This window comes from Dermochelys coriacea, chromosome 3 (genome assembly GCF_009764565.3).
Source record: "Dermochelys coriacea isolate rDerCor1 chromosome 3, rDerCor1.pri.v4, whole genome shotgun sequence".
Lineage (NCBI taxonomy): Eukaryota > Metazoa > Chordata > Testudines > Dermochelyidae > Dermochelys > Dermochelys coriacea.
In genome coordinates, this window is record NC_050070.1 from 91,612,382 (window position 1) to 91,635,042 (window position 22,661).

The window sequence follows — 22,661 nt, forward strand, 5'->3', positions numbered from 1 at the left end:
GTGCTGCCTTGCCTGTCCCCCCTGCTTCACTCCCACCCCCACCCCGAGCAGGACACAGACATGGAATAGACTTGGCATCAGCACAACTGTACGGACAAAATAGTGTCTGGGTATGTTCTCAGTAAACTCGTCTCACGCATAAATTTTTCAAAAAATGATGCCCATGTTGCATGTGTAGAATATCCTGTAACAAAGCTGGAAGCACGAGCAAGTAACACTTGAATGTTCTTTATCTGGGTTGAAGTGAACTGTGGTGCAAAGAGATAACAAAGAACCAGGACTGGATGGGCAAGAAGGAGAAAATGATGAGGATGCTGAGGGAGAGCATGGCGGGGCGGGGGGGAGGGAAGAGGGCGGAATATTGGACAGGAGAGGGGGAGGCAGAAGAAAGAAGGAACATGGAGGAAGAAAAAGTCAAATGGTGGGGATGAGGAATGGAAGGATAAACTGAAGCAAGAGGCCAGTTCAGATAAGGACGTTTTTTGGAGTAAAAGAAGTGATGAAAAGAATTTTTTCAAAAAGGAAAAATCCACAGAAAATTAAAGAGTGGAGGAGAGAAAAAAGATGGTGAAAAAGATTAAAGAAAAGATACACAGTAGAAGGAAAGAAATAAAAGCAAAATGGAAATGAGATGAGAGAACAAACGAAGGAAGCCAGTACATTCATACATTTTATTTTATAAAAATGTAGATCTAGAAACAAGATAAAATCCCATGGGGTTTTTTCTCTATTTGGTTGTGTATACAGAGAGACACATACTAAATACTGGGACAGCTATACACTTTCATTGTATTGCAAATGTAAAATTATACTCCTGGGCCTTTCCTTTGAGACACACACAAGCAAACTGGGGAAAGGGGCGAGGAAGTTTTAAGACTATATGGGCCCATATCCACCAAATCTTTCCCTTGTGTTGAGTGCGTGAAATTTCAGTTATTCTTCCATAATCAAGAGGTTTTATAATACATAATACATGAACAAAAGCCAGTGTGTTTGGGAAGTATTTCAGTAAATGCTGAGGAAAGATATGGTAATACTTATTAGACAACTCCTACCAGGTACATTACAGATCAAGGCCATCATGTTTCTTCCCATGTTTTAACACTTTCATTTGGATTTACGCTTCTCGGAGGAGGGTAAGAATTTCTTGGATGGCTGAGAGGCTGAGTGTTTTATGTCTGTGTTTTTTCTTGTTTCTTTTAGGGAGCTCTTGCTGTCTGTGGCTCTTGGCCAGGTGTTGTCCCTTCTTATCTGTGGCATTGGCCTGACCAGCAAGTATTTGTCAGAGGATTTCCATGCCAACACTCCTGTTTTTCAGAGCTTCCTCAATTACATCCTCCTGTTTTTGGTCTACACCACTACACTAGCTGTCAGACAAGGTAAGCACCATTCTTTGAAAGGGAGGTAGCTTCTGTAAGCTATTTTGTAGAATCTAGTCCAGTGATCCCCAAACTTTTTACTTATCCCACCCCATTGTCCCGCTCCCTGGAGCTGGGCCCAGGAGCAGGGCCACAGCTCTGGGTGGGAGGGACACAGACAAGGGTAAGGAGGCCAAGGCTAGGGCCATAGTTGGAGGTGGGGGCTGGAGCGGAGCCTCCCCCAGGGGTTGGTGCCAGCTGCTGGTGCCCCGGGGGCCGGGGCCAGGGCCAGGAGCAGAGCTGGGTGGTGCTCCCTCCCTGCCCCCCCATGGGGGCTGGTCCAGGCCCCAGCCATGCCCCACTGAACATTCCTCCACACCCTTCTAGGGGGGCGCACCCCCCAGGTTGGGGACCTCTGATCTAGTCACTATAGACAACATTTTCCAAAGCACTCAAATCCTGTTTTTTAAAAGCATCTAAGTCACTCAGGAGCCTAAGTTCCATTGCCTTTCATTCAATCGACTTAGGCCCAGATTTTTTAAAAGGTATTTAGGCACTGCTGTGCTTAGAGTTGCAACACCTAAATGATGTAGGAGCCCAAAGCTATTTTCAGCCTAAATCCTTTTTTAAAATGAGCTTTGGGCTCCTAAAAATGGAACTTAGGCTCTTGAATGGCTAAAGTGTAAAATTTCCAAAAGCATCTAATGACATTCTTGTTTTATTTATATCAACTGATCCTTTTTTCCACAACACATTAAAATTATATACTTTCTGGATGAAAGGGGAAAAAACTTTCACTAGAAAGGACTATTTTAATAAATAACAAATACAGTAGTGTTGTGTGAAAGAAAAATTTGTATCCTTTCTGCCTGATTATTTCCATGTGAACATTCTTCCTGCTCCATTTTTCCTGTTTCCTATATATTCATTTAGGTCTAGATTGCAAGTTGGAAAGTTTTGGAGCGTTCTAAAACTTGGTATCTATTAAAAATGTTCAGAATTGGTGAATGCTGATCTCTGGGAGTGTCCATCCTTAGGAATTCTCTCCAGGAAGTTGCTGCTCAACCTTTCTTTGCCTTCCCAGTTCAGTTTGGGCTGGGAAAATATTATCAGAGGCTCTCTGGAAAACTGTGGTTAAACTGTTGTGCTGGAAAGTGCAAGTGTAGATCTTGCACAACTGTTACCAAACAGTTTACAGAATTGTTATAGCCTAAAAGTCTCATTTTCAAAAGTAACTTGGGACTTAGGCTCCTAAGTGAGTAAATACTTACAATGAGATTTGGGCTTTCAAGGCACTTAAGTGTTTTTGAAAATGTTACCAAATACTGCAGAGACAAGGTGGGTGAGGTAATATCTTTTTTATTTGAAATGTTGTCCTATGTTGGGAAATATCCTGTGATGCCATTCCACATTTAGATTTAGAACACTATTATCGTGTCTATCATACACTGAGTTTTGAAACTGTTTAAAACTTTCTATCAAGAGCAATACATAATACATAATTCTCCAGAAGATCCTAACACAGTTTGAAAAGAGTGTGCCAAAAATGTATGGTTTTGCCTGAGGTATGAAAGTTTGGTAATTGGCCCATCCACAGATGGACAGGTATCTAGTTTAAAATGAAAGAAAGAAGGATTAACTTTGTGGATTAGACTGTTGGTACACAAACCAACATTTAATGCACCATGACCAGGAATGATCATCCAGTAGGAGACTGTCCCTGCCCTGCAGGGCTAACAGGCTGGGTAAACAAGATAGACAAAGGCTGGGAGAATGTAAAATGGGGATGCTAATATTGCCTGATGAGCAACTGAGGCACAGAAAGATTAAGTTACTTGCCCAAGGTAATACTGGAAATCTGTAGCAGAGCTGGGGAGTTAAGCCAAACCTTGCAAGTCCTGATGTAGTGGGATTTGAGTGCATCCTCTCTTCCTTCACTTAGCAGTGTTTGGTGCCAGTGGGAAGAGCCTTCATGAAGGAAGTTGGGAGTGGGTAGGACTTGATGCCATATGCACAATTATTCTAGACGGGAGGACATAGGTGTTGAAGTAGCATGACCCAGAGGGACAGTGGTCATGGAAGGTGTTTAAATCAGGCTGCTATTTAAAGTTGGACCAGAGAAGAATGACAGCAAGAGTCGGAGGGCACCCACTGAATAGCCTGGAGCAGAGGCTACCAGGAAGGAATGTCTCGAATTGGCAGGATGCCCAGAAAAATCCTGACAAGGAATGGACACAGAAGAAGGGAGAGTGGTAATCCAAGCACATTCCATAAAATTCTACAGAGCACTACAGCAGCACATGGCCATTTCATTTATTGTCCATTTAATACTGCCATGTGACAAAATCCTATTGGATTGGGATTCACTTACTCAGCAGATGGGTCTAATAAATATCTATTAAGGCAAAACACTCAGCAAGTAGTGATCAATTACTTACAAGTGGGAAGCTCATTAGGACAAACTCATCACAGTCACCTCCTGCACTTGACAGTACCGCTTCAACCTCCCTTTGTTACACAAGCTGAAATAAGTTTTTGTTATCTTTTTTTAGACATATGTATTAGTCTCTCATTCCCATGTTAACTCTCCTTCCCTACCCTATGTACAGACACAGTATTAGTTCAATCCAGTCTTTTCTAGCTTTTTTCAGTTAGTTTCTTTTCTTCTCAAATACTCTGGAATTTCTTACACATACATAGTTCTACTTATACTTATGCTGTTAAACATTATCAGAACAGATTCTTAAAATCCACAGCAGGCTTCTGTCAGGCCTAAATATGGCTTTGCTCCCAACAATCCCCACACTGGGTTTTTTGCTTGTGTATTTATTTCAATTCTTTATTTGTATGTGTTAGACTAGAACAGTTTTTCTAGCAGCTCTAATTGTTTGGCATCATTAACAGATGAAAACCACATAGTAATTATATTAATTTTGTACAGACTGATTCAATTCCAAGTGCTGGGCACATCAGAAAACTTCTTTCTAGCTTAGCTTCTTCTATTTCATATGCAAAATTTAAGATTTCTTAAATGACCCCATCTTTCTCTTTCAGAAAACAAACCATGAAAACGTCTGTAGAAGTCAAAAATAACGTCATCCCTATTTTTTCTTTTTGCTTTCTGAATTGATTGGGAGGAATATATAGGCATATATATATAGAGAGAGAGAGACTATAGAGGCATTCACTTGAGAAACTAAACAGAATTTCACTGAGGAACTGCAACACTTGCTTCCAGTAACTTCTTTGGGGGCATCCTTAACTTCCCTGCGTGGGACTCCCCTTTCTTTACTGAACTCTTCCAAATCTAGAATTATCCTGAATCCCCTGTGGGCTGGCCTTCTCTGACTGTCCACCATCTTTCCAGTAAAGGGGAAAATTCCCTCCTGCCATATTGAAAATTCCCTCCTGCCCCCACAGCCCACTTCTATCTCCAGTCTTGCTAGCACCTGTGTTCACTTCCTTCCCTCCCGCCCACTCCCATCTTTCCAGATCAGCCTTCCTGTTCCCTCTTACCTCTTAGAGTGGCACGGCTAGTTTAGCCACAATAAATAGCTCCACTATATTGCTTATTTTAACTTTGTGTAAAATACTCAGGGCTAGATCCTCACCTTGTATAAATCAGCATAGCTGTATTGAAGACAATGGAGCTATACCAACTTATTCCAGCTGAAAATCTGTCCCTGTTACTGTAATCTACATAGTAAAACAACACCATAAATGTGGCCTCATGCTCCATGGCCCTACATTTTCACAACAGCAGTTAGCATGAACAGTTAGAATTGTGCTTTCTAGCATGCTAGATAGCTGCAGCGATCTAGAAAGAGGAAAAATACTGATTTCCTGTAGAAGGAAAAGGCATGAGCTCCTCCACTCTCCTTCTGGACATGTTTAAGGATCTAGCTGTCTGTCTGTCATAGGTTTTTATAGGATGTCCAACACCTTCATATCTGGGTACCAAATGCAGTATTTCAAATTTGCTTAAAGTATAATCTATCCGAGACTGTTCTTTCCATAACTGGGTATGGCTGCTCAGGCTTGGAGATCCTCCCAACCAAGGAATTCCCTATCTATCCTTAAAACTTATTATGGGCCTATCATAAATATAAAGGAAAGGGTAACTGTCTTTCTGTATACAGTGCTATAAATTTCCTCCTGGCCAGAGGAAAAATCCTTTCACTTGTAAAGGGTTAAGAAGCTAAGGTAACCCCGCTGGCACCTGACCCAAAATGGCCAATGAGGGGACAAGATTCTTTCAAATCTGGAGGGGACGACGACAAAGGGTTTGGGCTATCTGTGCGATGCTTTTGCCGGGAACAGATCAGGAATGCAAGCCTTCCAACTCCTGTAAAGTTAATAAGTAATCTAGCTAGAAAATGCATTAGATTTTCTTTTGTTTAATGGCTTGTAAAATAAGCTGTGCTGGAGGGAATGTATATTCCTGTTTTTGAGTCTTTTTGTAACTTCAGGTTTTGCCTAGAGGGATTCTCTATGTTTCGAATCTGATTACCTTGTAAGGTATTTACCATCCTGATTTTACAGAGGTGATTCTTTTACCTTTTCTTTAATTAAAATTTTTCTTTTAAGAACCTGATTGATTTTTCATTGTTCTTAAGATCCAAGGGTTTGGGTCTGTGTTCACCTGTACAAATTGGTGAGGATTCTTATCAAGCCTTCCCCAGGAAAGGGGGTGTAGGGCTTGGGGGGATATTTTGGGGGAAGACGTCTCCAAGTGGACTCTTTCCCTGTTCTTTGTTTAAAATGCTTGGTGGTGGCAGCAAAGGGTTCAAGGACAAGGCAAAGTTTGTACCTTGGGGAAGTTTTTAACCTAAACTGGTAGAAATAAGCATAGGGGGTCTTTCATGCAGGTCCCCACATCTGTACCCTAGAGTTCAGAGTGGGGAAGGAACCTTGTCAGGTCCTAATCCTACAAAATTCTGAATACTCAGGCCCCAGTCCAGCATAACTTTGACTATGTGAATAGACGCATGGCTACAACTCCTATAAGGCAACACCATGATATGGAAAGGCAGTTTAATTTTTTGTTAATAATTTGGATCAGTTTGACAAAATGAAATATTCTGATTTGGATCAGTGTCCCAAAATGAAATATTTCATTTTGATTTTTCTATCAGGAAAATCAAATATTTTCAATAAAATCAAGAGTTTCCTATGCAAAATTTCAATTCTGAAGAAACTGCATTTTCCATCAGAATAACATTCTGATGGGAAAATTCTTGACTATCTCAATTATTTTGTTTGGGGGATTTTTTGTTCGCTTAGGTATCTTTTTTTCACAAAATCATACAAGTCAGCCTTCCATTTTCCACAAGAGACCAACTTTAAGCTTATTAGTTATTTAGAATGCACACACACTACAGCTAACATTAGCACACACTTACCGAAGTACCAATATTGAAGTATTAAGTTCTAAATTTTTCCTTTCAATTTTTTGTGTGCATGTAGTTAAATCAATGTTATAACAGTAAATGTTGTTAATGCAATATCATAAAATGACTGAATATCATTATGTATAATCTAACTGATTTTTCCAAAACTGTGATAAATATTAATGAAATCTACAGCATGGAGCACTTCCTTCCTGGGTAACTTGCTGTCATGCCATTTTTATTTTGTTCACTGTTGTGCCAAAACATATTTTTTGTCCTCTATGGTGAGGAAAAAGATTGTACCTCATCTTATCACAGCTCTGCTTCCTAATCTGCAAAGGAATCTGCTTAGAGGGATCCTGTCATGACACTTGTGGCTACTCATTTGTGTTAGAGGTGATTACACAATGAGGACAAGAGAGAGACGTAATCATCCTTCTGTCAGTGAAGTGGAGCTATGGAAAAGAAACCCAGGGAAATCAGCTTTAGCACCTGAAAAAGCAATAAATGGGAAACTGTGCATAGTGGCCCAAGAAGTGTTAATTGTCAGCAGTCAACATTGTGGTGGAGGCATCAGCAGCTTGTAGGCAAAAATGAATCCTTTCTAAAAGCCACCAAGTATGTTATAAGTGAATATAGCACATATACTAACACTGTAAAATAATTAAGGGATGAGAGAATAGTAGGTATCTATTTTGAATAGAAGGGAAAAAAATCAATCTCAGGAGCCCAGATTCTGCCTTTACTCATATTGAGTAGCGCCTTACTCTGTGATGATTTAAATAAGACAACTTGCTCAGTATGTCCTGCCTAGCATGCATAGGGGTGGAAAATCAGGACAATAACCTGCTGATTCAGAAGGGTTGTCTAAATGTATATAAAGCTAGATGAATCCTCCTTCTACAGTGCTAAGTGATGAGGTCATGCCAAACATCAATAGAAATATAATTTTTCCTAGAGGCACTGTAATGTCTTAGATTTGGCATATAACCAGATTTGACCTGTGCCATGGAAGATGAGTTTTAGCCTCCTCTGAGACTATTAGCAGCTGAAGTCATGCCGCATGTTATTGGAAGGTTTATTGTATATCGATTTCCTTCTTGGATTTGACCTATAACCTCAGTGTCTTAATATGTGCATTCCTAATTTACCTGCTACTCATATGGGTTCTTCTACAGTGTGTTTGAATGAAAAGACCTTTACAGGAGTTGCTTTATTTCACTGTACTGTACATCTGCCCTTTGGTGAGCAGTCAAAACAACTTATATCTTCTATTGGTCAATTTTATTCTAGTAGTAAAATTGCATTTATGTTTTAATTTCTTAAGGGCCAGATCCTATAGCTTGGATCGCATAGGCTACCCCACTAGACATCCAAGGAGCTTTCCCCACAGTTGGCACCTCTGTGTTTGGGTCACACATAATAATGTGGCTGGGACATGGAGGAACATTATCAATACAATGTGTTTTTGTCTAAATAGGCTGCTTTTTGTCAAAGCCAAAACATTTTGTGGAGGCGTATTGATTTGGCTAAAGTTTTCAGTGGGAAGGTTTCTGCAGTCCAGGACTTTCTAATCACTTCTGACGGGAAAGACTGAGAGATCCAAGTTGAAGAAGTCTGGTTTTCAGTTTGGAAACAAATGTTTCAATGCACGTTGGTTTTGCACAAAATATTCAAAAGGTTTTGATTTGATTCCAGTGCAGAATGCAAACAAATTACAAAACCTCAGCAGTTATTACAAAATGGAGTTCTGGTCCTCCAAACAACTCTAACTGTGAGAGCAGCAGTATTGATCTCCCTGTGGGGGCAGGGTGAACTTGGGGCCATGACCCAGACCTCACACAGGCCAACAGACTTCCTAAAGGTTAGCAGAGCTCCCACAGAAGCAAGCACTGCCCTCGAGGCCCAGGATTCTTTCTGGAGCTCCCACTGCAGAGGGTCCCTTCTGCCTACCCCAACGCAAGGCTAGGTGCTTAAAATGACAGCCTAACCCTGTATTTTGAAAAATAAACAGCTAATGCATGCATTACCACTTGGGATCAGCACCAAAATGGCATTTTAGCATTTGGAATTCTCATAACAATATTTCATGTTGCCCCTACTGTGTGTTACTTTGTAGCTATCAGTGGATAGTGCACTTCCTGTAACTTCACTAGTCTTTCAACCATGAATGCCAAATTGTATGAGATACATTTATTCAGTATGCCAGTTGGCAGTCTGCGGCCGGTTTTGTTCAACATCTTTATCAATGATCTGGATGATGGGATGAATTGCAACCTCAGCAAGTTCGCAGATGACACTAAACTGGGGGGAGAGGTAGATATGCTAGAGGGTAGGGATAGAGTCCAGAGTGACACAGACAAATGGGAGGATTGGACCAAAAGAAATCTGATGAGGTTCAACAAGGACAAGTGCAGAGTCCTGCACTTAGGAAGGAAGAATCCCATGCACTGCTACAGGCTGGGGACTGACTGGCTAAGCAGCAGTTCTGTGGAAAAGGACCTGGGGATTACAGTGGACGAGAAGCTGGATATGAGTCAACAGTGTGCCCTCATTGCCAAGAAAACCTCTGGCATATTGGGCTGTATTAGTAGGAGCATTGCCAGCAGATCGAGGGAAGTGATTATTCCCTCTGTTAGGCACTGGTGAGGCCACACCTGGAGTATTGCGTCCAGTTTAATCCCCCCCACTACAGAAGGGATGTGGACAAATTGGAGAGAGTTCAGTGGAAGGCAACGAAAATGATTAGGGGGCTGGGGCACATGACTTACAAGGAGAGGCTGAGGGAACTGGGGTTATTTAGTCTGCAGAAGAGAAGACTGAGGGGATTTGATAGCAGCCTTCAACTACCTGAAAGGGGGTTCCAAAGAGGATGGAGCTAAACTGTTCTCAGTGGTGGCAGATGACAGAACAAGAAGCAATGGTCTCAAGTTGCAGGGGGGAGGTATAGGTTGGATATTAGGAAACATGATTTCACTAGGAGGGTGGTGAAGCACTGGAATGGTTTACCTAGGGATGTGGTAGAATCTCCGCCCTTAGAGGTATTTAAGGCCCACCTTGACAAAGCCTTGGCTGGGATGATTTAGTTGGTGCTGGTCCTGCTTTGAGCAGGGAATTGGACTAGATGACCTCCTGAGATCTCTTCCAACTCTAATATTCTCTGATTCTATGAGTCTAGTTGGCTGTAAGTTGAAGATCCCTGATCTTATTCAGATAAAAGTCAGTTAGTGGATGAGAAATAAAACTGCAACTCTGATTCCTGACAATTTATAGTTTAAAATTCCATGGATCTTTTTGCCAGGAGTAAGAGTTTTCATTTTAGTTTATACTCTTTCAGGGACAAGAACTGTCTTTGTCTGTTCGGAATGCTGTAAGCACTTCTTCAATCTAAACAATAGTAATAATAGATCCAGTTTCCTATCCAATCCAATTTGGATAATTACATTGTGGCTCCTTAAATTTTCCCTGTAGTTTCAATTGAATAAGGTACTTTTTTTTTCATTTCCCACCTTAAGTTGTTGGATAACGTTGCTGTGTGTTGTATAAAAAAATTTCTGTTCCACTCAAGCAGTGGCTGCAGTTCAATGGTGGATGAAATGATTCCTGTACGTATAATTTGTAAAGGACTTGCAGATTCTATTCCTTTGAGGTACTTTTCTAATTACCACAGAAAATTTCCCTTCCCATAAATGGAAAGATATCTTTTATTAATTTTCTTCACCCACAGAACAGAAAATGATGTGATTTCAATGGAACAAGATTTATTCCACACCATATGTGAGAAGAGCGGGTAAACACATTAGCCCTGACCTTTCTCCTGTTTTATTTTGACTGGTTGGTTTTTTGAGTGTCTTTTATTTTTGCCTCCTCTCAGTTAGGAGTTTTCTTTTACCCTGAGGGCTTGTCATTTGTCAACTGCCTTTATTCCACCAAGATACACAAACTAGGACTATATAGGCCTCTGCATCCTTTTCATCCACACAAGGGACCAAACATCTCAGGTCTCTAGTCAGTTTTCATCAGTGCCTTTTGCTCTGCTAGCAGATTTAGTAGATTATAAATATGCACTTACAGAGAGGAATACTGGCCCTAGACATTAAGCATAGGTGTTGATGATTTTGAGCTGCTTTACCTACCTTCTTTTTATCACTTTGATTTGAAGATGGTGTCCCCCTGAGTCTTAGCTTACATGCATCTGCTGTCTAAATCCATGTCTTGCATCCCATCTTTTAAAAAAAAGTGGTTTTTTTCCCTTTGATCCTAGAGATGGTGGCACACCATAGCATTTCCATCCTGTTGCATCATATTATTTGAGTAAATCATTGGTGTAACAAACATCATGTGACACAGATAGTAGTAAATATTGAAAGGACTCCTCTTTGATTCTGGTTGCAGCAGTTACGTATGAACAAAAATCGTGTGTCTGAATGCTGTGTGCCATGCAATAATGGTACAAATGCTCAAATACCCATGATAATCCCCAAGGAATAGAGCTGAGATCTGACCATGGTGGTGTTTTCCCGGTATCAGTGACACTTCTTCTGTGGGGTCCTGCATACAGATCACATGGAGACCAGAGCTCTTGTTTCACTTGATCTGTCAGGGTGAGTGGAATGCAGCTGAAAGGAGCATGGTCTGATGCAAGGGAGGCTGCAAGGAAGAGTTGAACAAGTGGAGAGGCAAGATCCCTCCTTCCATCTCAGCTGTCAGGAAAAGAAGAGGAGTGGGAGGAAAGGACTAACACACCCTCCCACTTGCCTCTGCCATCCAGAGATGTAAGTTAGGAGAAAGGGGGAGATTCTAATGTGTCTGATGGAGTTGCGGAGAACCAAAATATAATCCTGGCATAACATTGTGCTGTCATGTTTTAGTCCTGATGCTAGTTCAACTTGTGATGACGGTGCTACATCATGGTGCAAACATGATCAGATAGGCCCAGGTTTTCAGTCAACCTGTAAAATGTGCCAGCCTTTGAATTGTGGGGCAAATCTCAATATTTGCATCTGTGACTGCCTGATCGAGGTCACAAATCCTCAGTGACAACCTGGTTGAGGACACACATCCTCAGTGGTTAGACTGACCCTGCAGTTCACATTGTGGGTGCAGTCGGAATGCTTGTGCCACTAACTACAGGATTTGTGGTCTGTTAAGGTTCCTTCCCCACTCTAAACTCTAGGGTACAGATGTGGGGATTGCATGAAAAACCCTCTAAGCTTATTTTTACCAGCTTAGGTTAAAACTTCCCCAAGGTACAAACTATTTTACCTTTTGCCCTTGGACTTTATTGCTGCTACCACCAAGTGTCTAACAAATATATAACAGGGAAAGAGCCCGCTTGGAAACTTCTCCCCCCGCAAAATCCTCCCCAAACCCTACACCCCCTTTCGTGGGGAAGGCTTGATAAAAATCCTCACCAATTTGCATAGGTGAACACAGACCCAAACCCTTGGATCTTAAGAACAATGAAAAAGCAATCAGGTTCTTAAAGAAGAATTTTAATTGAAGAAAAAGTAAAAGAATCACCTCTGTAAAATCAGGATGGTAAATACATTACAGGGTAATCAGATTCAAAACATACAGAATCCCTCTAGGCAAAACCTGAAGTTACAAAAAGACACAAAAACAGGAATATCCATTCCATTCAGCACAGCCTATTTTCTCAGCCATTTAAAGAAATCAGAATCTAACGCATATCTAGCTAGATAACTTACTAAGTTCTAAGACTCCATTCCTGTTCTGTCCCTGGCAAAAGCATCACACAGACAGAGAGAGAGGCTTTGTTTCTTCCTCCCCCCAGCTTTTGAAAGTATCTTGTCTCCTCACTGGTCATTTTGGTCAGGTGCCAGCAAGGTTATCCTAGCTTCTTAACCCTTTACAGGTGAAAGGGTTTTTCCTCTGGCCAGGAGGGGTTTTAAAAGTGTTTACCCTTCCCTTTATATTTATGACATGGTCTCAGGCAGGTAGTCACAGATTTTGCAGGTCAAAGAGGCCACACTTTTTAAAATGCTACACGCCAGATGCTACTCATATCACTTAAGGCATGTGTGGAAAACACTTGGGTACCCTCACTGACAGGTACAGTATAAGGACATGAACAGAATAGAAAATTGGGCTGAGATGATTTTGTGACTCTGTGATTTCATTTGAGGATAAAGTGGTTCACTAGCCTTGCAAGACTGCCCTACTCTATCCTACAATAAACTGTTTGTTTTTAGAGGTGGAGGTTCAATCACAAATATAGTACAACTCCAAACAGTATGTCTCCTTTGCAGTTAAGAGATAACTATCCTTCATAGCATTAGTACATGGCTCCATCTCTTTTTCTTCTGCTACATAAACATTTCATGTGCTGTTGTTTACAGCAAGGACCATCTTTTCCCACCCTACTGAGAATAGTTAATGGTTTTGCTAAAATAATGCACCTCTGATTCTATTGCTGTAAGCTAAATGCCAGGCCATTGTTGCCTCCCATTTTATCCAGCATCAGTCTTTGCCTGCAATTTATGGAAATCTTTAAATATTCATCAATTCAAGCTGCTAGCAAGCATAGGGCAATGCACATTCCCTGCACGTAGCTTTAGTGTTCATACAGGAGATTTGAAGTGTGGTTACAAGATGATAACTGTATTGCCTGAAGGAGATAAGTCCCGTTCTGCCAGAATGGTGCTTTGTATATAATTAGTGTAAAAATTCAGAGGAATAGAGTTTATCTTTGCAATCGTCTTTCTCATTAAAAAAGAATCATAATGAAAGAACAAAGTGGTCCCTGCAGTGAATTGAATTGCCTCCCTGTGTTTTCATTAAATCAAAGACTCAGCAGCATCCAGTTTTGTAGAACCCAATTGCAGGCAGTACACAAGACCCGCAGTAGAGCCCCTTTGCAGATCATATTTTTTTGTGCAGGCTTGAAAGTAAAATATGTTTCTCTTACATGGGAAACAGCCTACTTGCCTCTTTTCTTCTTCTAATTTTATCGGCTTCTGTTGACAAGATGCTACTGATATAAAGAGTACTTGCGGTGCTACTGGTAGTAACTTTGCTTAACGCAAATCAAAGTACTTTACCCTCTTTCACCTAGAAAAAGGACCATAAAAGATTGTATGAACCAATGGAAGAGAAAGCTATGGCAGCTGATAAGGGCTTAGATTTATTTCACAATTTCCCATTTATTGTAATGACACACTTTCTGCCGAGCAATAACACAAATGGCAATTTCCTCCTCCTTTAACTGCATTATTATCAGCATAATCTTGTAACAACAGTTATACACTAAATACATCTTCAGGGCAGAAACTTACAAATATTCTGTAAATCAGTGTGTTAAGAGTTTTTTAGTTTTTTTATAGAGATGTTCATTTTTCTTCCGTTCTATTTTGGCTCTTCTGTGAGCCGTTAAAGCATGATCTCTTTATGGTACTGTCACATTTCAAAATGCCAGTGCTATGACAATAATTAAGCTTTTCATCTTAAAAATGTTTATAAACATTTAAGTGCTCATACTTACAAAATACCTGTGAGTGAAATACAATAACTATTATCCCAATTTTGCCAATTAGGTTACTGAAACAGAGAAGCTGAGGCTTCCCCAAAAGTACAGAGGGAGTCAATGTCTGAGCCACAATTAAAACTAGGGAATTCCTAGGGCCTAGCTCTTTGCTCACATCTAGCCTTTCTTATAGGGCCTGATCGTTGCTCTCAAGTGGAGTTCTTCCATTGACTTCAATGGGAGTTGGATCAGACTCATAAACAAAAAGGGATTGTGGTTTTATCCAATAGGGTCATTCAAGACAACTGATTTTACCTCATAATTCTGAAGTGATAGTCTGTAGGAAGACCTATGGTAAAGAGCTGAAGAGGAAAAAGGTTGTTCTCTCGGAGATTTCTCTGAAGTTGTTCTATTGGGTGCATGGCATTGCCCTGTCAAACAGCACACGGGCTGTTTTCACAAACTTCGCAGATCCTCGTATATATTGATGGGGGGAGAAGGGGTGGGAAGGGAAGGCTAGGACCTTCAGTGTGGATGCTCTGTTCCAGCCCTGGGTCTCTGGTAGTGTGGCTCCATAATTTTCAAGGCTTCTGCTTCTAGCGACTACCCCCAAGATCTGTGCGGGAGATAGGTTCCCAGCAGCAGAGAAGAGGCCAAAGAAAAGTAATTATCTTTACTGTGAATTATCTTTCCAGCCTTAGCATGACAGGGCCAGCAGAAGTACACTGCAAATCCACCTCTCTCCCCAGCCTATCTCTCCCACTGCAGAGATCCACAGACCAGTGGAGAGCCCTCCGTGGGGAAGGGAAGAACCCAGGTGGGGGCCTCAGCACCCCATGGCAATTCAGGAGAGGGAGAATGTGTGAAAATCTAGAGGAAACAACTGGGTCCTTAGCTTTTCCACATCTAATGCAGGTGACCGTCACTTGTCAGAGATGCATTTTTGGCCCTGATACCAGAAATACAGCAAATAGAGGTTGAAATCAAGCTACAGCAGTACCATTTTAAAGTTAAATAGGAAATATTATTCAACCTAATGATCTTGGTGAGGTAATCGAATTTTTACAAAATAAAACTGGTGCATGTGTTGGTGATTCTTCATCTAACAAAGTGATTACCTGTTTTTAAAGGAGACTTTAAAATAAGAGCCAGACCCCCAGTAGATGTAAATTGGCATAGCTCTAGTGACTTACTTAGCCTCTGCTGGTATCTCTTTAGTGTGTGTAGGATAATGTTGTAACGTGTGTGTTTCTTTTGTTTATTTGTTTTTCATTGGTGTTTGGTTCTTTTTTGCTTGAGTGTCATAGTATGGGTTAGACTGCTCATTCTCCATGGTTTGAGATGACAGAATGTGCAGTGCTGTCATTCTTTGTGGCTAGCTAGAGAGAAAATCTAAGCAAATATAATGAATGGGATGTTCTAAATATTTTCTCCTTTAATATAGAGGCCAGACCCTTAGCTGGTGTAGATTTGTGTAACTCTGTTTATTTTAGTGGAGTTACAGTGGTTTACCACAGCTGAGGATCTGGCTCTAGGATGCCTTCCCTTGATGCATAGGTAACTTCAGTAAATAAGTATTAGTAGTATTTATTGTTAATTTCTGTTACTGTAACACCTAGGTTTCAGAGTAGCAGCCGTGTTAGTCTGTATTCGCAAAAAGAAAAGGAGTACTTGTGGCACCTTAGAGACTAACAAATTTATTAGAGCATAAGCTTTCGTGAGCTACAGCTCACTTCATCGGATGCATTTGGTGGAAAAAAAACCACCTCTCTCCCCAGCCTATCTCTCCCACTGCAGAGATAGGTGGTTTTTTTTCCACCAAATGCATCCGATGAAGTGAGCTGTAGCTCACGAAAGCTTATGCTCTAATAAATTTGTTAGTCTCTAAGGTGCCACAAGTACTCCTTTTCTTTTTGTAACACCTAGAAACCCCATTAGACATAATAGTCTATTGTGCTAAGCACTGTTTAAGCACATACTACGAAACAGGTTCTTGCACCAAAGACCTTTTGGGTGAGATCCTCCCCACCCCTTTACACCAGGTAAAAGGACAGGAGTGACATAAAGGCAGTTTTGGCTAGGGGACGATTCACCAAGCAAGGAGGCTCAAAGCCCTCCGAGGAGCCCTTCACAAGTCCTGGTAAAGGGTATGTTGGGGGTGGAGTGCAGGGTGGGAGGAGCATATCAAGGACAGGGCTGTAGCATGCAGCCCTACCGAGATTCCAGGCAGTGCTGCAGCTTTAAGTTAGAACTGCCTCCCCAGGCTGCCCTAAGAGTCCTGGGAGCTGGTTTAAGTTATGCCAAGGGCCTCTCCGATCCCTGGAGCAGTCAGTGAGCTGAAGGGCACAAAGGTGGCTTGCAATCACAATAGCCTCCCTTTCCCACTGGGATGTGAGTTACACCTTTTCTCCTTGCATCAATTTGTTGTATTTTAATAAATATGTAGTGGAAAGGGGAAAAAAACTATACTACGAGGAGTAATGTTTTTTACCATTACTAATGTAACTGCATTGCTTTTGGTAATTATAGAATACCAAGTACTTATGTGCAGTTTTTGAGAGTGGTACACTTTACCTATCCTAAAGTGATAATTGTTCAGTCTGGTAAAATCGTCACCTCAGTGAAACCTATGGGAGTTTTGCCATTATCTTCACTGGGACCAGCTATGTGTCTGACTGAAAGTAACTAAACAAAAGCAGCATTAGAAAACTTTCTGCCCTACATTACAGCTGCAGCATCAGACTTGCTAAAATATCAGTGGTTACTGTGTGCTTCCTTTATGTGACTGGCAATACTTGTGCATGGATATTGACAGGCAGTATGTGATGGGCTGAGATCATCAGCACTCTGAGAAATGCCTACTTTTTTCCCCTCGTATTTGAAATTTTTGAATGCAAATAAAAAAATGGAATCTAGTCATGGTTGATTTAGTGTGGATTTTATATAGCTATGGGTTTGGGTTTTTATTTTTATATCTAGAAAACAGTGATCTGTATTTATCAGGAGGAGATTTCTCTACAATATGACAGTGAAGTAAGACAAAACTGACACAAAAAAAGAAAATAGCACAAACATGATTCTTTAAAGGAAAATGACACACCAAAGAAAAATAATGTATGATTGTTTCAAGATAAGAATTCAAGTCAGGCTCTCAGAACAATATCGCCTTCAGCATTCTCAAAAAGAAAAGGAGTACTTGTGGCACCTTAGAGACTAACAAATTTATTTGAGCATAAGCTTTCGTGAGCTACAGCTCACTTCATCAGATGCATTCGGTGGAAAATACAGTGGGGAGATTTATATACACACATAAAGAATGTGAAACAATGGGTTTTATCATACACACTGTAAGGAGAGTGATCACTTAAGATGAGCCATCATCAACGGGGGGGGGGGGGGGGAGGAAAACCTTTCATGGTGACAAGCAAGGTGGGCCATTTCCAGCAGTTAACAAGAATGTCTGAGGAACAGTGGGGGGTGGGGGGGGGGAGAAATAACATGAGGAAATAGTTTTACTTTGTGTAATGATTCATCCACTCAAATACTGCTCAAATAAATTTGTTAGTCTCTAAGGTGCCACAAGTACTCCTTTTCTTTTTGCGAATACAGACTAACACGGCTGCTATTCTGAAACCTAACATTCTCAAAGATACACAGATAACCATGGAATGTACTATAGTGTTTTTGCCAATGAAAGATTCTTTTTCTTTCAAAATAGAGATCACTTATCAAGTGCTTTCCACATTACAGCATCATGATGCTAACAGTTAGGCATAGTTGAATCTCCAAAAGTTAGAGTGCTTATCCACAACTTTTCCATGGTGTACACCACTGTTACCATTAACATCAATAGAAATAGTGCATAATTGTAGAGGAGAAAATTGTAGAGGCTCCTGTAGACCCTACAGAAGAATCATTTTGTTTTGACCACAGAGATATATGCCAGGTAGACTGACTTAGATAACATATGTTGTATTTTTAATGCCTATGTATCTTTCAGTTCTTGTTTTATGGGGATTGTGCCTGTGTGCAAGTCTATAGAGAGAGGTGTTGTCTTTTTGGGTGATGGAATTATTTGAGAGTCAATATTCTCTAGATTAAAAAACAATGGATCACCACCAATTTATCAGGATAACTGTGTCATATTCTGCAAGGGAAGTCAGGGGTAATCCTTAACTTGGAAATAGGTATAGAACTCTAAGAAGTAAACGGTGCTGTTTTTAAAATTATAGCGAACACAGAAAGGCTTACATTAATGGTTCTGGCTCGATAAGACTCTATCTGCTGTCTCTCACTTCTCTCAAAATGCTCAGTTTTTCTTCCATACTTTTTAATAGATTTCATTTTGTCAGTAGTCTGAGAAAGTGTCTTTTCCATATTTCTTAATATTTTGAACAGTGAAATAGAAATAATTATTCATTTTCAGTCTCTTCTGTCACATTCATTAGAGTCGTTTCTCTCTGGATTTTCAGTGTGCCTTGTGTTTCCCTGTGTCTCTCTGTTTCTATTTTCACTTTGTGATCACAAGTTGTGTGTTTGAGGGACTGCTTGTGTCCTGTGAATTTCACCGTTGAAAGGTAGTCAGTGAAGCTTCTCTAACAGGCTCTACAGCGATGTATTATTGTTGGTTTTGTTCTGAGCTTCTCTGAATGGTGCACACTAGTTTTTCAGGGATTAGCCTGTGGTGGACTGAGCATTGTTTAGTGAGATTGTTAGAATCATGGATACACAAGAAAACAGCAGTTTGAGAAGCCACAAAGACAATTGTTTTCAATCAAAAATTGGGAACGAGAAGAGGAATGACTGAGACCACTAAAAAGGTGAGGAATGACTGGGACCACTAAAAAGGTGTGGGATTGCAAAACAACAGAAATAATTACCTGCATGTTGTCTCTTCCAGATTAATAAAATGAAAAAGCAATGTTGTTATATAGTGCACAAAGTTACAATACTACTTCTCTGCAGTCATTACTCCATAGGAAGAACAAACCAGCATCAAACTGTATTGACTACTTCTGAAGAAACCATATCTAAAGTAGCAGGTTCTAGATATCTGCACTGCTTTTTGCAATTTTGCTTAGTGGCCTTCACATTTGTTAGTGTGGAATTGTCTAGCTGTGGAAACTAAACTGAGCATCTTTATTGCAGACTTTTAAGCTAGATATTGATTGTAAATTTTGAATTGAAAACTCATTCAGTATGAGCAGGAAAACAGAAAATTTGTATTTTTGAATACACTATTTCCATGTAAGAAACATGCTAAATTAATTCCTTAAGTAAGAATTATTTTTATTATGTATTAATATTGTCCTTTTAAAAGTAGAGATTATACATTTCTTAATAGTGTACACTTCAGAGCCTCAAATGATTGAGAACTGAGAAAGGATTTTTTTTCTCTTCCTGAATTGCTTATGGTTGGGACAATTATACTATCATGGAAATTAAGAAGACGTCTTGAACTCAACTTTCAAACATTGTGCCACCAAATTGAACCATTACAATAACAGTAACCAGGAACAAGTGGTGTGTGTGCCCATACCACCTTTTCAAAGGAAGGTGCCAGTTGGGTATATTTAGGGCTCCCATATTTCAAGTTCCCAAATAGAGGACACTGCCAGAGGGAGGGGGAGGGGATTACAGTTTCCATGGCAATACCATGCCATTCCACCCTTACTTCTGTGCTGCTGCTGGCAGCGGTGGTGCTGCCTTCAGAGCTGGGCACCCAGCCAACAGCTGCCACTCTCCAGCCACCCAGCTCTGAAGGCAGCGCCACCACCACCAGCAGCTCAGAAGAAAGGTGGCAAATCCAATAAACACGCACGCTGCTAATAGGGAACACAGGGAATTGAAGTTCTACAAGAATCAATGTTGGAGTTGGGGGGAAAGGATGAGTGAAGAAAATTAATGGACATTTGTTCATATTTTAAAAATCCACCCAGACAGAGATCAGAGGACCAAAAAGAGGTCATGTCCAAGAAAGCCCTAAGTATAATTAGAATGTGGGCCCAAAAAGTTAAGCCTGGGAAGGGAAGCTTCTGAGGGTCCTGGCCAGAAAATGCTCCTGCAAATAAATTTTCAAAGTAGCTCACATAAGTGGAAGGGCCCATGAAGTTCACATATTTTGCACCAGAAAATGCACCTGCACCAGGGGAGCAGACCATACCAGCTCCCCCATGTTGCCTTATTAGGCGCTTATTTTATCCAGGGTCCCAAAAGACTGACAGATATTCACTTGACAGTATTCTCTGGCACTCCTTTGCCCACATTGTTACCAACATGTGGCTCAGAGAGGAGAAAAAAAAAAGGCCTGTGTGCACTGGGGACATCATAGAGCCCCGCATTATCCCCACCATAGGCAATATAGGCCAGAAGTTAGCTCTCTCTTATTTGCCAGTAGAACAAGTGTTCCCAGGTACAGATGTAATATACAATCTGTCATGAGCCTCTGGGAAGAGGATTTGGAGAGTGAGTCACTCCTGGTAACCATGTTCTCTAAACCTTTGGTGGTTGATGACAAAAGTTCAATAGCATAGGCACCAATCCTGTGGGTTCTTTGGGACTGGAGCACCCAGGGGAAAAAAGTAGTGGGTGTTCAGCCCCACAGATCAGCTCCCCCTCCTCCTCCCACAGCCTTCCCGCCAGCAGGCCCTGCCGATCAACTCCTCCCACGCCCTCCCTGTGCCTCCCGCCCACTGCAATCAGCTGTTCAGCAGCATTCAGGAGGGGGAGGAGCAGGGGCAGGAAGAGATGCAGAGGGGGTGGAACAGGGCAGCGGCGGGGTGGGAAGAGGTGGGGCAGGGAGGACTGGAGGAAGAAGTGGAGTGGGGGCAGGGTCTGGGATGGAGCGGGGGATGAGAACCCCCTGGCAGCTCGGGAAGTTGGCGCCTCTGTTTAACAGTCCATAGAAACAGGTTCCTTTTAGGGAATCGTCGTGGAAAACTCAAAAAGCCAGTCGGCTACTTCTGTCTGCCCGGAGTACTTCCTGAGTGCCATTCTCAGGAGAGTTTATTTTAATAAATTCCTCTGAGGCTGGACAGCATCAAGGTCATGAGAGAGTTTCATGACTCCAAATAGTTCTCATGTCCGGTTCTGAGTGCTAAGAAGTGCACTTGTTCCCTTCAGTCCAGGCTTCCCAGGCAATGAGGTGGCTGTGACATACCGGGGCACAGTCCAGACTAGTGGGGGGCTGTTACCCAAGCCCTGCAACATTGGGTGCTTTACACTGCCTTGCTGTAGTAGCTTCCACCTGGGCTGTTTATAAACAGTCTGCCAGCATGCAAATCACACCCTGAATGTCTGTGTGTAACTGTAGCCTGCCAGCAACACCCTGGCTCTTGTCAGCTTTGGTTATGCTGCAAGGTGACCTCAACACACCTTCAGTCCCAGATCTTCCCCCCAGAAATGTATGTCCTGTACTACCCAGCCTTTTCCGGGACAGTACAAATAAATGAAGTCTGCTATTCCTTTAAGGGAATAATATGCCAGTTTATATTAAATAGAGTACCCAGATACTCCTATTTAAACAAGCTGAATTAGATAAAACAGTAAAACAAGTTTATTAACTACAAAGAGAGATTTTAAATGAGTACAACTAATGAGGCATACAAGTTAGAAGTGGTTACAAAAAAAAGAGATAAAATGCTTACCAATGCCTACATTAACAAAATATATAAGAATTGAGCCAAGTTTTTCTTGCCACAAGTTTTTCTTTCAGCAGATTACTGACGAAACTCTCAGGTAAGGAAACCCTCCCCACCCCAAGAGTGAAACAGCAGTTTTCCTTTGTCTTTTTAGGTGTAATGCCAGAGACAGACAAGAAGAGAGAGGAGGGTGCCTTGGGATGTTTGTCCCTTCTTTTTGTAGTTTTAGCCCCCCTCTTGAAAAACATTTGCACCTGAGACCCAGGAGACAGTCTATGTGGAAGGATATTCCCTGCTGTTTTTTCCCTCACCTATTTGAACTTCCTTTTTTTTATCTTCCTGCTTGATGATGTTGCTTACTGCTTAAATGCAGGTAAAGGCAAGCACACATTCCTACCTTTGTTTAGAACAGACAGGGCTGTGGGGGTTTGAAACATGTGTTAGTAACCTCATACAGGGGAATCTTACAACTTCACATACAGTGTAATCTCACGTATTTTACCAGGACAATACTGACTAGCAAATTATGAGTTTTCAAATGATACCTTACAAGGCATACTTTGTACAAAGATTATTACAGTAGTGTACAGGGTGTGAATACAGAGATGTATACCATCACCGTGGCCTACAGGAACAAGAAGGGGTTCCATTCCATCAATCTGCAGTTTGTCCATGATGCAAAATCATCTATCACAGACACATTGGCAAACCAGGTAGAGATATCCTTCGTTCTCAAAAGGTCTGAACTTGTGGAAGACATAGAATCTAGATACTTGCATGGTTTCTG

General features: G+C 41.2%; 1 protein-coding gene across 2 annotated transcripts in view; it reads left to right on the forward strand.

The window, feature by feature from the left end:
- The window catches only part of SLC35F1 (solute carrier family 35 member F1), a 432,911-nt gene that overhangs the window by 245,737 nt on the left and 164,513 nt on the right, over positions 1-22,661 (forward strand). For both annotated transcript variants that reach the window (XM_038394254.2, XM_038394255.2), the window contains exon 2: positions 1,204-1,379. In XM_038394254.2, the coding sequence (XP_038250182.1) occupies positions 1,204-1,379 (176 nt within the window). The remainder of the gene's footprint in view (positions 1-1,203; positions 1,380-22,661) is intronic.